Source organism: Lutjanus erythropterus, chromosome 10, assembly GCF_056507025.1.
Source record: "Lutjanus erythropterus isolate fLutEry1 chromosome 10, fLutEry1.hap2, whole genome shotgun sequence".
NCBI classification, from domain to species: Eukaryota; Metazoa; Chordata; class Actinopteri; order Lutjaniformes; family Lutjanidae; genus Lutjanus; species Lutjanus erythropterus.
In genome coordinates this window covers 19,506,807-19,522,803 of record NC_139326.1, presented here as the reverse complement: position 1 = coordinate 19,522,803, position 15,997 = coordinate 19,506,807, and the positions used below count along the sequence as shown (strand labels likewise).

Below are 15,997 nucleotides of genomic sequence, written 5' to 3'. Positions count from 1 at the left end.
ATATCTCAAACTAATGAACTAGGATCTGAAAATAATGAGGTAGTATCTATATATAGTGTCTTAATGTCTCAAAATAATGAGTTATTTAAAAATGCTGGATTATATCAACATAATGAGCCATTAAAATAATGACTAACTGTAAGATAATTTAGCATACATGTTTTTTATTATATCTGTTGTATATTATATATGTTTTTTTTCTCAACACATCGGCGGAAATGGGCGTCGTCTGCTGAAGGCGGAACGAAAGCTTCGACTGTCGGAACTTAACAGTGTGACAACCAGCGGAAGTAAACAACACAAGCAATAGTAGCGTTAGCTGTGTGTATTTATTGTTTCAGCTGTATGACGATAGTGTGGTCATGCTAATGATTATTGAATTTGTGATTAATAAATGCCTCCAGCTGAGTATTTGAGAGAGTTTTTAAACACACTGTCGTCGAGTACGAGCGCAGACTGCTGCTTATCTTTTGGAAAGCTGAAGTAAAGTTACACAGGATCGGTGTGTAATGTTAATTTATAACCGTAATAACACAGGAAACAGAGAAATTTGATTTGTATGGCATTGTATTTTATTGGTACTTATTTGCTCGCTCCCACAGGAACATGTCTGTAAGGAGGAGGAGGTTCTCACTGAGCTCCAGTCTGGACCAAGAGGACCCAGAGCCTCCACAGGTTAAAGAGGAACAGGAGGAACTGTGCATCAATCAGGAAGGAGAGCAGCTTGTACTGAAGCAGGAGACCGATGCCTTTATGTTGATTCCCACTCACGAGCAAAGTGACAAAGATCAGACTCTGTTCTTGAGTCCTGATGAAGCTCGAAGTGGAGCAGAGACGGAGTCTGTGGTCTCCGACCGGCGTCTGCTCTCGCACAACCCTCATGTAGCTGAGAGCCAAGATCAGAAAGGAGGCAAACATGGAGACTCAGGTGAAGCAGAGCCAAAACAAAACACTCAACAACACGAAAGAGACAGACACAGATGAGAATCCATAGTCTTATAAAACATGTAGGAGAGCTTTCAGATGTAGTAGTGATGTGAAAAAAGGAGGGCACACACGTGAAATGAATGAAAAGATTCTGTTGGATGCCAGACAGGAAAAGGAACACTTCACTGTTTAATATCAGCAGCAATGATGCACATCACATCAACCTTGCTTATGTATGGAGGTTCATATCTGGTAAGGCAATGACAGAAAAACATCCAGTATGTCATAATGAAGAACAAGAAATTAAAAATAATCGAAATAATATGTTACTGTGTCAAAATAATCATGGGAAATTTTCTCTAAATAATGAATTCATGTGTTGAAACAAATATTTACTATCTAAAAATGATGAGTTAATGTCTCAACATAATAAGGTATCTCAAAATAATGAATAAGATAACTCAGTGCTTATTAAGTATTGATTAAGTGTTTCATGAAAATGACCTACTTTTTTCCATCATGCTGGCAGAATACCAAGGTTGTGTATCCTTACTGCAGATATTATACGGACAAATATAAAATAATCATCAGTTGAAAGCATAAGAAAAAGCTTCCACTGTTAACTGCTTAACAGTGTGACATCCAGAGGAATTAAACAACACAAACAGTAATATTGTTATTTGCATGTATGTATTGTTTTAGCTGTAGGATGGGAAAAAACTGCACATGATAGGTGTAATGTTTATAATTTTAATAAAATGTGAGACAGAACAGTTAGATTTGTGTATTATTATATTTTACTGGTACTTGATGATTTGTATATCCTTATTTTTTTTAATGGTACTTGGTCACTCCGTAGTGTCACATTTCTTTTGTTCTCTGTTCCTCCAGAACTCACACAGCAACATGTCTGTAAGGAGGAGGAGGTTCTCACTGAGCAGCAGCTCTGTAACCAGGGGAGGAGCTCCAGTCTGGACCAAGAGGGCAGAGAACCTCCACAGATTAAAAAGGAAGAGGAGGAACTCTGCACCAGTCAGGAGGGAGAGCAGCTTGTACTGAAGCAGGAGGAGACTGATACCTTTATGTTTACTTATGAGGAAAGTGACCACAGTGAACCAGACCCATACAGTGACCACCGCCTCCTCTCTAACAACTCTCATGAAGCTGAAAGCCAAGATCAGAAAGGAAAAGTAAAAAGTTGTTGTAAAAAGTCTTTCAAATGTGACACTTGTGGAAAAGATTTTAAGTGTAATTCGACTTTGCAGAGACACCAGACTGTCCACACAGGGGAGAAGCCATATTCTTGCGACACTTGTGGGAAAAGATTCACTCAGACTTCATATTTGAAAACTCATGTGAAAATCCACATAGGCGAGAAGCCGCATCTTTGCAAGACCTGTGGTAAAGGATTCATTAAAATGTCAAATTTAAAAGTCCACATGAGAATCCATGCAGACGAGAAGCCGTTCACTTGCAAACCATGTGGGAGAGCTTTCAGACAACGTTGTGATTTGACAGTCCACATGAGAACCCACACAGATGAGAAACCATATTCTTGCAAAACCTGTGGAACTAGATTCAGTCAGATTTCACATTTGAATGGTCATATCAAAGTCCATACAGGTGAGAAGCCATATTCCTGTGACACCTGTGGGAAAAGATTCAGTCAGACATCAACACTGAACACTCATGTACGAACCCACACAGATGAGAAGCCATATCTTTGCAAGACCTGTGGGGAAAGATTCAAGCATGCATCGGCGCTGAAGTCTCATATAAGAAACCACACAGGTGAGAAGCCATATTCTTGCGACTTCTGTGGAAAAAGTTTCAGTCAGCTTTCACATTTGAACGGTCATATAAAAATCCACACAGGTGAGAAGCCATATTCTTGTGACACCTGTGGGAAAAGATTCACTCAGGCATCAACGTTGAACACTCATATAAGAACTCACACAGGCGAGAAGCCATACCTTTGCAAGACCTGCGGAGAAAGATTCAAGCAGGCATCAGCACTGAAATCCCATATAAGAAACCACACAGGTGAGAAGCCGTATTCTTGTGACACCTGTGGAAAACGATTCCGTGAGATGACATCATTGAAAGTCCATAGAAGAATCCATGCAAGTGAAAAGCCAAATTCTTAATTCATTGAATTTATTTGATGATGAACATGTATAACACTGCACAGCTGTCTTTACATACATTAAAAATCATAGAGGGCAAAAACACAGTAAAGCCATAAGGTTTTTCTTCCATTGTGGTTGTCTATTATAACACTTCACATGTTACAAAACAACAAACAACATGAAGACAACTAGTGAATACAATAAACATACAAATATACTACAGGCACCAGGGCAAAGCTATAGGGTAGGTACTGAACTTTGATACATTTATGGCACCAAACAGACTTTTCCAGTACTATTAAATATTGAATAATGCCTTGTCACTCAATGTCAAATTTTGACCATAATGTAATTTACTTTTTTTAATGGATTTTTATAAAATTGGTTAAAAAAAAAAAAGTACCACTCCAAAACCACTGTCAGAGTTAAAGTATTGCTACTGGTACTGTTATTGAACATTTTAGAAAGCTTAAAAAGCTACAAATTAAAATTGAGTGTGCTGTATTTTACTTTGTAATTGTGTCATTAAGGTCACTTTAAATGTTCTTACACATATGGGAGAGCCTTCAGATGTAGCAGTGACATGAAAAAAACATGGGAACGTACATGTGTGAGAAGCTGTGTCCCTGCAACAGACATGAAAACAGGAAAAGGAACTCAAGAATCCACACAAGTTAGAAGCCATTTACTTGAAAAATAGAAGAGGCTGCATAGATGATTTGTAAAATTTTAATACCTGCGGGAAAAGATACTGTAATGTCTGATTTTTTTAAGGCATTAAAGATAGCACATAATAAAGTAGTCTTCCTACCTTCCTACCCTCCTTTCTACAGTCAAGTATTCCTGTCAGGAACTGACAGGAATGAGGAGCCACATAATTGCTGCACTTGTGGGAAAAGCAACAGTCATCACTGTTGGACGCTGAGTGCATGGTTCCTACAAATGTTTGACCTTTCTTATTTTTATTTTGTACTATTTTTATAAACTACCTCAGTTATATGAGTGAAGCCTCTGATGTTGAAGCTGAGAAACCCACTCTAGTGGTGCTGTGTCCTCCTCTTGTCTGCAGAGATTTATTTAATGTCATATTTTAATGTATTTTGTGATTGGTTCAACTTGATAGTAACTCTTTAGGGGTGACACACAAAACCATATTTATTGTTGAATTACTACAGAGTGTTGTCAATTAACTTTGTTAATGATACAAATATTTTCTATTTAATAGATCGATTAAGTTAACTGCAATATCAACCCAAGTGTTAGTGAATACCATAATTAGTACCTTTAATGAATGAATTAATGAAATACTGTTATTTTCATTTCATGTATGATGATGAAAATCAGTTCTTCTGTCCAGTCTTCACTTATGAAAAGAAGAATAAAAACATGTTCAGCCAAAGTTGTCCTGACTTGGGTATGTGGTTTATTTCAACACAAATCTGACATCATTAAAACCTTCAGTACAGAGAGCACACATGAGTACCCTCTCGTACCAGAAAGCAGATAGTACCAGATAGTTCAGATTGTTTGAAGTGGGACTGTTTGAAGTTCTTATCAATAGTTACCTGCAGTAGATGATGGTCAAGATGCTTCCAGTTTGGGGAATCAGAGACGTAACCAGAGTGGAAGTTAAGCAACGTACTGCTGTGTACAGGGTCAGGAGCCAAACACCCATTTAAAAAGAGACCTATCGGAAAAAAATCAACAGTAATTTAAATATATGCTGCATGTAGAATATTAATAATAATTTGTAAATACATATTTTGTATTTTTGTGCTCGTATCTGTTCATTTAAGACATTTCTTATATCAGCATTTTGTATTTTATTTTGATACATTTGATAAGCAAGTAATATGTCAGATACTTTGTATTTGTGCCCAAATCTGTTGGCGAAAAAAATACTAAACACACGATACGAGTTTTGAATAAAATGTAATCAGTTGCAAGCGGAACGAAGTGATCCCGCACTTCCACTGTCGGAACATCACAGTGTGACACCCGGCGGAAGTAAACAACACAAGCACTAGTAACCTTAGCTGCATGTATGCATTGAATTAAATGGAGGACGATGTTTTAGTCATAGTAATTATTGAATTTGTAATTAAGCAACGATGTCTTCAGTTGAGTATTTACAAGAGTTTGTCAACGAGCGACTAACTGCTGCCGCTGAAGAAATATTCAAAGCTTTTAAACAAACCGTCATCGAGTACGAGGAAGAGATCGACCGTCAGCGCAGACTGCTGAATATCTGCTGGAAACCTGAGATAAAGCTATACAGGATAGGTGTGTTGTGTTTATTTATAATTTTGCTTAGGAAATAAAAATCGGATTACATGTTTTTGTTTCTACTATCAGAGTAGTATCATATTCCTGTTGTTCTCTGTTCCTCCAGAGCTCCCACAGCAACATGCCTGTAAGGAGGAGGAGGTTCTCACTGAGCAGCAGCTCTGTAACCAGGAGAGTCTGGACCAAGAGGACACAGAACCTCCACAGATTAAAGAGGAACAGGAAGAACTGTGCGCCAGTCAGGAGGGAGAGCAGCTTGTACTGAAGCAGGAGGACCCTGATACCTTTATGTTTACTTATGGGGAAAGTGAAAGCCAGTTCTTCTATCACAGCTCTTACGCAGCTGAGAATCAAGATCAGACAGGAGACAAGGATGGAGACTCGGGATCAACTAGAGGTGTAGAGCCGAAGAATCGCCATCGGAAAGGCAGAAGTCACAGTAATAATACATACAACTCTAACTTGTCAGAGACTTATCACAGTACCCACAAGGATCAAAAGTCTTTCAAATGTGACACTTCTGGAAATGATTTTGACTTTAAGTCAAAATTACAGAGACACCAGGCAGTCCACACAGGTGAGAAGCTGTATTATTGTGACATCTGTGGAAAAAGATTCATTCAGGCATTGAACACTCATATAAAAATCCACATGGGCGAGAAGACATTTTCTTTGTGATTAAGCAACAATGTTAAAGGAAACAGACGATTTCGCTTCACAGATAATCTGAGTTGTGTAAATATACAACTTACTGATACTAATTTGTTCACAAGTCTGCATGTTTTCTTTATTATCACAGTAGTATCATATTTCTTTTGTTCTCTGTTCCTGCAGAAGTCCGACAGCAACATGTCTGTAAGGAGGAGGAGGTTCTCACTGAGCAGCAGCTCTGTAACCAGGAGAGGAGCTCCAGTCTGGACCAAGAGAACCCAGAACCTCCACAGATTAAAGAGGAACAGGAAGAACTCTGCATCAATCAGGAGGGAGAGCAGCTTGTACTGAAGCAGGAGACTGATGCCTTTATGTTGACATCTACCCATGAGGAAAGTGACCACAGTGAACCAGAACCAAACAGTGACTGCCAGCTCTTCTATTACAACTCTCATGTAGCTGAGAGCCAAGATCAGGAAGAGGGAAAATATGGAGACTCTGAGTCAAAGGAATCAGAGCCAAAACAAAACAATGAACTATATGAAACCAGGAGTCTTACTAACAATGTACACAACCCTACCATGTCAAAGTGTTACTTTAATACTCACACAGGTACAAAGTCTTTAAAATGTGACACTTGTGGAAAAGAGTTTAGCTGTAAGTCGGTACTGCAGAGACATCAAACCGTCCACACAGGTGAGAAGCCGTATTCTTGCGACACCTGCGGGAAAAGATTCACACAGACATCACATTTGAAAACTCATATAAAACTCCATATAGGTCAGACGCCGTTTACTTGCAGAACATGTGGGGGAACTTTCAAGCGACACAGTGATTTGAAAGTCCACATGAGAATTCATACAGGTGAGAAGCCGTACCTTTGCAAGACGTGCGGAGAAAGATTCAGGCAGGCATCAGTATTGAACTCCCATATAAGAATCCACACGGGTGAGAAGCCGTTTAATTGCAAAATATGTGGGAGAGCTTTCAGACAACGTTGGGATTTGACAGTCCACATGAGAATTCACACGGGTGAGAAGCCATATTCTTGCAACACCTGTGGAAAAAGATTCCGTCAGAAATCGTACATGAACACCCATATAAGAACCCACACGGGTGAAAAGCCATATTCCTGTGAAATCTGTGGAAAAGAATTTAGTCATATGTCACACATGACAATGCATTTAAGAATCCACACGGGTGAGAAGCCATATTCTTGTGACATCTGTGGGAAAAGATTCATTCAGACATGGCTATTGAACAGACACAGAAGAGTCCACACAGGTGAAAAACCATATTCTTGCAAAACCTGTGGAAGAGATTTCACACATCGTACTGCCTTGAATAAACATATGAGGACACACACAGATGAGAAGATGTAGCCCTTCAGCATATGTGAGAAAATATGCTTTTTGGATGCCAGACTTAAAAGGCATCTGTGGGGAAAATATACCTCATGTCTGATTTCCAAGGCATTAAAGGTGGCATACGGTCAAGTAGTCCTGTTTTTGCAACATATGTGAGAGATGGTTCAGTTTTAGTGGTTCATGGTCAAAACATACAAGAGCTAGGCTCCCTTAGACTGGCCACTTGCAAAATTTATAGCAAAAGGTGCTCAGCTGTAGGCATAGGCTATGAACCACATTTTAGCTGACAAAATCTAAATATATTTTTCATTTGATGTATAGGCTCCACATTTTTACAATTGGACAATCAATTTTTTCAGAGCCACTGGAGCCACAGGTTGCTGACCCATGCTATGAGTGGATAACTTTGTTGTTTACTATGGATGGGAGAAAAAAATCTTAGATGCATCACAATTCTCTTTTTAAAGAATCATTGCAGAAAAATCAATAGTCGATCATTTAAAACCCAAGTCTTGACATTATGATCACCTGGAACAATTCTGTAAGACCAGGCTGTACGTTCCTGTACTAGCTGAACCAACTGGATGGGGAAATGTAACATAGACTCTAAGCAAAACTGCATCTAGGGTTTTGGTGAAATTGCTGAACATGAGCAACTGCAAATGAATATAATCCAAATCTTACACACAGCTGAAAACGTTAAAAACGTAAAATTTTGATGCCTTAAGATGCATTGATGATCATTTTATAATCACAACATAGCACTCTGAATTGGAATCAAATTAATTTATGTGGTGCCGAGAGATTCCTACCCCAACTGTTTACTGGATTTTACTGACCATTTCCAAATACAGTACAGCTGTATCAAATTCTGTGTCAGTCCTAGCAGCCTCCCTGTGCAGCTCCTTAAAAGGACGGTTTACTCGCAAATCAAAAATATGTATTTTTCTCCTGGCCTGTAGCGCTGTTTATCCATCTAGATAGTTTTTATGCACAAAGCAGCCTGAAGAAATCAGGTTTCACTGCTTTATCTCATTGGCCTGTTTTTTTTCAGTTTGTTTTAAGTTTCAAGGAGACTTCTTTTCTTTTTCCCATCATGATTTCTGTGTGTACGCAGCAAATGGAGGCAGCAGTAGAAGCAGAGGCATTACTGCAAGGGAGTAAAATTAAAAAAGTAGAATAAGCCTGTTGTAGTTTTAAAATTGCTTGCCATATGTTGTCATGTAAGAAAAGAAAAGACAAAACACTGTAACGCATGAAGACTGTAAGCAGACCTCTTGATTGCTTCAAGTGAATTATTTAAACTGCATTTTTGTAGGAATGACTCTGTCCTAAGAGTTTTGATCCATATCAGCGATTGATCACTGTCACTGTGGTCACACAAAGTGTTTTTTTTCCCCCTTTATTTTGTAATTGGTTCATTTTGATATAACTGTTGTTTTGAGCTTTTGAGGTGATACACAAACAGATTGATTTTAGAAGACAACATGGATATGAAAACTTTTTTACAAAACACATAATACAGAAAACAATGTTTGGAGTAATTTAATTTTAGCACACTGGGGAACATCTATTAGGACAAGAGAAAGTCCCCAGCAGATGTAAATACTTAGAAACTGCTTGTTTGTTTCACAACCTGCTCGTAATTGACTGACAGTATTAAAATATTCAGCATTTGACTGGTACAGACCAGTACTGATTTTTCTTTTTAAGCTATTATAACATTCTCAGTGTACATTTCTACAAATGGTTGGCATACTGTATATATGTATATGTTAAACCATTTAATATGTTAAATAAAATATATAATATTCAATAATAAAATCATTTGTTTCAGAAAACAGTCTTCAGAATACCTTTGCATAGTCATATATGCACAATACAATAAAAGGTCTTTAAAATCATTAACTGATTTTTCTACTATTGTTCACCAAAGCTCATAGATTTTCTTCCACAGTTAATTCTCTTGAACATTGCTGTTTTTATACAATGAGGTGATCATATAGAAACAGCAGCTTCACATTGAATTGAGAGTTAAAAGGTTACGTGAGATTTTCTTTAGGCTATTTGAACTTTTCAAGCAGCAGCACATCATATTGTGTGAAAATCCGTCTTGTTACAGTGATGAACTGCACATGGTCAAAGCAGCTACCTTTTCCTTCTGCTGACAGAAAAAAATGACTGAGGCGTTTTTCAGGGCAGTCACTGGCATATAGCATTCCTCCCTCTTGTCTTTACTTTTCGAGACAATCGTAACAATACTAGAAAGTGAGGATATTCATATAGACCAGTGATTCCCAAAAGTGTGGGTCGGGACTCATCGGTTGGCCTTGAGAGGTCATGGCATATTAATAAATTAAAACGTTTTTTAGTCTCAATTTTAACATTTTGAAATTACGATGAATGTGGAATGAACTGATGCATTTTTAAATTCTAAATCACCTGTATTTTCATTTAAGACATTTCTCATACAGTATTTTGTATTTCATTTTGATACATTTGAAGAGCATGTATTTGTAATTTGTAAATATATCTTTTGTATTTTTGTGCCCATTTCTGTTGGCGATAGAATAATAAACACGCGACACAAGATTTGAATAAAATGTTATTAGTTGAAAGCGGAACGCTCCCGCACGTCCACTGTCGGAACATCACAGTGTGGCACCCAGCGGAAGTAATCAACACAAGCACTCGTAACCATAGCTGCTGGTATGTATTAAATGGAGGACGACGTTTTAGTCATAGTAATTATTTAATTTGTAATTAAGCAACAATGTCTACAGTTGATTATTTGAGAGAGTTTGTCAACGAGCGACTAACTGCTGCCGCTGAAGAAATATTCAGAGTTTTTAAACAAACTGTCATCGAGTACGAAGAAGAGATCGACCGTCAGCGCAGACTGCTGGATATCTGCTGGAAACCTGAGATAAAGCTATACAGGATAAGTGTGTTGTGTTTATTTATAATTTTGCTTAGGAAATAAAAATTGGATTACCGGTACTTACAATCCGACGTTTTAATAATTTACATGTTTTTGTTTCTACTATCAGAGAAGTATCATATTCCTGTTGTTCTCTGTTCCTCCAGAGCTCCCACAGCAACATGTCTGTAAGGAGGAGGAGGTTCTCACTGAGCAGCAGCTCTGTAACCAGGAGAGGAGCTCCAGTCTGGACCAAGAGGACACAGAACCTCCACAGATTCAAGAGGAACAGGAGGAACTGCACATCAGTCAGGAAGGAGAGCAGCTTGTACTGAAGCAGGAGGAGACTGATACCTTTATGTCGACTCCTACACATGAGAAAAGTGACCACAGTGAACCAGGACCAAGCTGTGACCTGCAGCTGCTCTCTAACAACTCTCATGTAGCTGAGAGCCAAGATGAGAAAGTAGACAAGCTTGGAGAGTCAGAACCAACTAGAAACACCAAAAACAAAAGGCCAAAAACAAAAGAAAAACGTAACCAAAGAAGTCACAGTAACATCTTATCTAAACCTGACTCGTCAGAGATTAACTGTAATACTCATACAGGTCAAACATCTTTAAAATGTGAAACCTGTGGTAAAGATTTTAAGTACAAGTCAAGATTGCAGGCACACCTGAGGGTCCACACAGATGAGAAACCATATTCTTGCAACACGTGTGGGAAAAAATTGAAGAATGCATTGGTATTGAACTCCCATAAAAGAACTCACACAGGTGAGAAGCCGTATTCTTGTGACACTTGTGGGAAAAGATTCACTCAGAAGTCATATTTGAAAGCTCATGTAAAAATCCACACAGGCGAGGAGGCGCACCTTTGCAAGACCTGTGGAAAAAGATTTATTACACTGTCAATATTGAAAGCCCACATAAGAACGCACACAGGTGAGAGACCATACCTTTGCAAAACCTGTGGGGAAAGATTCAAGCAGGCATCAGCACTGATCTCCCATACAAGAATCCACACAGGCGAGAAGCCATTTACTTGCAAAACATGTGGGAGAGCTTTCAGACAACGTTGGGATTTGATGGTCCACATGAGAATCCACACAGGTGAGAAGCCGTATTCTTGTGACACCTGTGGAAAAAGATTCAGTCAGATATCATTATTAAACAGACATAGATCAATCCACACAGGTGAGAATCTGTAGTCCTGTAACATATGTGGGGAAAGATGTTGTTGGATGCCAGACTTGAAAAGGAAGACAAGAATCCACACAGATGAAAAGCCACTTACTGGCAAAACATGGGAGCACTTTTAGACTTCTGCCCACATGAGAACACTGGTGAGTTGTTCCCACATGAAACTGCTCACAACAAGGTCTGTGGACTATCTTGAGTAATGTGTCATATTTTTTGGAAAGAGACACTGGTTTGTAGTTTTTTAAATGTATTTTTTTGGTGCTTTGAACACCACAAGTTAAGTGCCATTTAGTCCCATTATATTGCACAGAACAGCGGACATCTCCAAAACTCTGCAACTCTCATCAGAAAATCTAGATGGATAAACAGCACTTCAGGCCTGGGTGAACTGTCAACACAATGCTGTCTCTTTTAAAATCACTCAAACCAGCCTATGGAAACTTTGAAATTGTCCTCTGTCATGCTCATAGCCAGTTCTTTTGTATTCTCCCTTTCCAAGGACCCACTTACAGGGGCATTACATGGCCAAGACTACTTTTTTCTCATCATGGTTTCTGTGTCTACACAGCAAACGGAGGCAGCAGTAGAAGTAGAGGCCTCGCTGCAAGAGAGCAAAGAAGTAGAATTAGCTTGCTGTACTTTTAAAATTGTTTGCCATATGTTGTTGTGTATGAAAAAAAACAAAACATGAACACTTTAAGCAGACCGCTTGATTACTTTATGTGAATTATTTAAATGACATTTGTATAGGAACGATTCTGTCCTAAGAGTTTTGATCCATATCAGCGATTGATTACTGTGACTGTGATCACTCTAAATGGTTTCTTCTCTATTTTGTAATCGGTTCAACCTGTTATAACTGTTGTTTTTGTGGCTTTAGAGGTGACACACAAACACAGATCAGTTATGTAATATGTTTGTTTTGTTTTTTTTACTGCCAGTTATTCAAGCTGATGTTCCCAAGTAAACAGAATGAATGATTAAATTAACTACAAAAAATCAATCGGAGTATTAATAATGAATAATGATTAGCACCTTGAAGTTGGAGAATTAATTGCTGTTATTCACATGTCATGTATGATGATGAAAACCTGTTCTTCTGTCCAATCTTCACTAACAAATAGAACAATAAAAATTGTTCAGCTAAAGTCATCCTGACTGTGAGGGTGCAATGTGTGGTGGTCAGATCACTCTTGTTGAGGATAAACAGCAGGATGGAGACGGATATTTTCTTAGGCAGCACTTTACTGTTCTCCACACTTCAGCAGCGTCACACCAACAACATTTCTCTGGTTACACTTTCTTGTTATGGGTCATATGTCTCTTAACTAACCAATGAGAAGCTAGAAGGACTTAGACTGAGGTAAATTTAATACATGTAAATATATTTTTAGCAATTTACTTAAATGAATTAACTTGTAAACCATACATAAGCAATGTCCGCATGTGGACAGGGTCACCTGGCAGATGTATGGCTGCCTCGATCTGCAGCATTTGTTTGTTTTATTGTTTGACGTTGATACATAAGAATTGACAGTTTGTGATAATATCAGTGTGTAGAATGTATTTTTGTTTTTAATTAAATAAATTTCTCATAACACTATTTTGTGTTTATTTCAATACATTTGATGCTTCAGTACTTCACATTTGTAACACGACTTTTTTTAATGTATTTGTGCCCATATCTATATCTAATATTAAACATAAGACACAAGCTTGAGTAAAATGCCATCAGTTGAAAGCGGAACGCTCCCGCACTGTCAGTGTCGGAACTTTATTGTGTGACATCCAGCGGAAGTAAACAGCCACAAGCGCTAACGTAACGTTAGCTGTGTTGAGCTCACTGGAACTGCAGTGTTAGCCCAGCCAATTATTGAGTTTGCAATTAAGCAACGATGTCTTCAGTTGATTATTTGCGAGAGTTTGTCAACGAGCGACTAACTGCTGCTGCTGAAGAAATATTCAGAGTTTTTAAACAAACTGTCGTCGAGTACGAAGAAGAGATCGACCGTCAGCGCAGACTGCTGGATAACGTTTGGAAACCTGAAGTAGAGATTCGTAGGATAGGTGTGTAATGTTCATTTATAATTTTAATTACACAGGAAACGGAGAAAACATATAACTGTATAATCCACATTTCTTAGATCACTCACTGGTATTAATTTGGTCGCTCAGTAGTGTCACATTTCTCTTGGTCTCTGTTCCTCCAGAGCTCACACAGCAACATGTCTGTAAGGAGGAGGAGGTTCTCACTGAGCAGCAGCTCTGTAACCAGGAGAGGAGCTCCAGTCTGCACCAGGAGGACCCACAGACTCCACAGATTAAAGAGGAGCAGGAGGAACTGTGCACCAGTCAGGAGGGAGAGCAGCTTGTACTGAAGCAGGAGACTGATACCTTTATGTTGACATCTACTCATGAGGAAAGTGACCACAGTGAACCAGAACCAAACAGTGACCTGCAGCTCTTCTTCTACAACTCTCATGTAGCTGAGAGCCAAGATCAGGAAGAGGGAAAATATGGAGAATTAGAGCCAGAACAGAACAATGAACTACATGAAAGCAAAGGTCTTACTAGCCATGTACACAACCCTACCATGTCAAAGTGTTACTGTAACACTCATACATGTACAAATTCGTTAAAATGTGACACTTGTGGAAAAGAGTTTAGCTGTAAGTCGGTACTGCAGAGACATCAAACCGTCCACACAGGTGAGAAGCCGTATTCATGCGACACCTGCGGGAAAAGATTCACACAGACATCACATTTGAAAACTCATATAAAACTCCATATAGGTCACAAGCCATTTACTTGCAGAACATGTGGGAGAGCTTTCAAACAACGCAGTGATTTGAAAGTCCACATGAGAATTCACACAGGTGAGAAGCCGTACCTTTGCAAGACGTGCGGAGAAAGATTCAGGCATGCATCAGTATTGAACTCCCATATAAGAACCCACACAGACGAGAAGCCGTATTTTTGCAACACCTGTGGGAAAAGATTCAGTCGGACGTCATATTTGAAAACTCATGTAAAAATTCATACGAGTCAGAAGCCGTTTACTTGCAAAACATGTGGGAGAGCTTTCAAACGAAGTAGTGATTTGAAAGTCCACATGAGAATCCACACAGGTGAGAAGCCGTATTCTTGCGACTTCTGTGGAAAAACATTCAGCCGGGCATCATCCATGAGCAGCCATGTAAGAATCCACACAGGTGAGAAGCCATATTCTTGTGAAACCTGTGGAAAAAGATTCATTCAGCCATCATTACTGAACAAACACAGAAGAGTCCACACAGGTGAGAAGCCGTATTCTTGTGAAACCTGTGGAAAAGTTTTCAAAAGTCGAAACGGCTTGAAAAAACATATGGAAATACACACAGCTGAAAAGCCGCTACCTTCCAAAAACATGGGCGAGCTTTCAGACTCAGTGGCGACGTCACGGCCCATATGAGAAGAGCCAACACTGGTGAGAAGTGAGACATTTGCAACTGGAGATGCAGTGATCCACTTTTTTAATTTCTGATGTGATTCAGATATCTGAATATGGATTTCTGCTGATACTGGTACTAAAACAACTCCAGCTCTCTTTTGTATTAATTATTGTTAAAGTTAGTAATAGTAGTGGTGAAGAGTTTTGTGTCAGTTGATGTTGATTAATGCAACTTGTGGAATGGTGTCCTTCAGTCTTTGTTTGGCGCTGTAGGATTTTGGCTTTTGACATTCACGTGTGCACCTGATTTCCCATGATGCATTGCTGAGAGTCTGAATTTTCTTTTTTGTTCCAAAATGCAGATGTTTTGTTGGTTGGTTGCAATGTGTTTGTAAAGTGTTTGTCCTGAACGTGTTGGTTTATGGTGGCTTATGTTAGTGATTGTCATTGTTTTTTTTGCTGGTTTATTTATTTATACAACTGAGGTAACTAGTACTTTTTTTTAGGCCACCTGACTATCTGAAGTCCATATATTAAAGCATGTCCCTTGTGTCATATACCAGTGCATAGTAAGTGTCAATAGCATTAATTAGCCCAACATCTGCACTGCTTTTTTTAATGGTTTTCTAAATGAAACGCATGTTGTGTAATTTAGATCAGAATGCAGATCGATAAAGCAAGTCTTATACCTGATAAATGCCTTACCCTGACATCAATATCAGGCTCCAGTACCAATTTGAATGGGGTCTGTCCCATTTCTATTTGCAACACATGTGGGGAAAGTTACTGTAATATATGAACTGTAAAGGCATTAAAGATTGCATACATTCAGGTTGTCCTGTTTTTCCTAAGTATGTGAGAAATGATTCAGTTCAAGTGATTCATGATCACAACGCACAAGAACTCACAGTGAGAGAGGAGTCACATAATTGTTACACTTGTAGGAAAAGCAACAGAATATCTTTTGAACAGTCATTATATACCAAATCTTTGAAAAATCCTTGTTGCTCAGTGAGTGCTTAGTTCCTACAATTGTTTCACTCCTTATTTATTAATTTATTTTATACAAGTTACAATTCCAAAAA

The 15,997-nt window shown here is 38.6% G+C and overlaps 3 protein-coding genes and 1 pseudogene across 3 annotated transcripts; all 4 read left to right on the top strand.

The window, feature by feature from the left end:
• Positions 1 to 284: 284 nt before the first annotated feature.
• On the top strand, positions 285 to 3,156 carry LOC146320321 (uncharacterized). Its single transcript, XM_084729091.1, has 3 exons — positions 285 to 502; positions 603 to 928; positions 1,702 to 3,156. Exons 2-3 carry the CDS (start codon positions 607 to 609, stop codon positions 3,072 to 3,074), a joined length of 1,695 nt encoding a protein of 564 aa, XP_084585217.1. The 5' UTR covers positions 285 to 502; positions 603 to 606; the 3' UTR covers positions 3,075 to 3,156.
• A 1,904-nt stretch (positions 3,157 to 5,060) lies between these two features.
• Positions 5,061 to 6,344, top strand: LOC146320320 (uncharacterized). Its single transcript, XM_084729083.1, has 3 exons — positions 5,061 to 5,339; positions 5,449 to 5,966; positions 6,177 to 6,344. The coding sequence occupies exons 1-3, from the start codon at positions 5,168 to 5,170 to the stop codon at positions 6,342 to 6,344; spliced, it is 858 nt and encodes a 285-aa protein (XP_084585209.1). The 5' UTR covers positions 5,061 to 5,167.
• On the top strand, positions 6,124 to 7,489 carry LOC146320319 (uncharacterized). The gene has a single exon (XM_084728572.1). The coding sequence runs from the start codon at positions 6,365 to 6,367 to the stop codon at positions 7,373 to 7,375; it is 1,011 nt and encodes a 336-aa protein (XP_084584698.1). The 5' UTR covers positions 6,124 to 6,364; the 3' UTR covers positions 7,376 to 7,489.
• Positions 7,490 to 10,121: 2,632 nt separating this feature from the next.
• On the top strand, positions 10,122 to 14,998 carry LOC146320318 (uncharacterized; annotated as a pseudogene).
• Positions 14,999 to 15,997: the final 999 nt, after the last annotated feature.

Excerpts from the sequence above, each read along its gene's own strand:
- LOC146320321 (XM_084729091.1), top strand. The coding sequence starts at position 607 with ATGTCTGTAAGGAGGAGGAGGTTCTCACTGAGCTCCAGTCTGGACCAA. Across the intron at positions 929-1,701 it reads AGGCAAACATGGAGACTCAG|TTAGATTTGTGTATTATTAT; the intron begins GTGAAGCAGAGC and ends GAGACAGAACAG.
- LOC146320320 (XM_084729083.1), top strand. The coding sequence starts at position 5,168 with ATGTCTTCAGTTGAGTATTTACAAGAGTTTGTCAACGAGCGACTAACT. Across the intron at positions 5,340-5,448 it reads GATAAAGCTATACAGGATAG|AGCTCCCACAGCAACATGCC; the intron begins GTGTGTTGTGTT and ends CTGTTCCTCCAG. Across the intron at positions 5,967-6,176 it reads GTGGAAAAAGATTCATTCAG|AAGTCCGACAGCAACATGTC; the intron begins GCATTGAACACT and ends CTGTTCCTGCAG.
- LOC146320319 (XM_084728572.1), top strand. The coding sequence starts at position 6,365 with ATGTTGACATCTACCCATGAGGAAAGTGACCACAGTGAACCAGAACCA.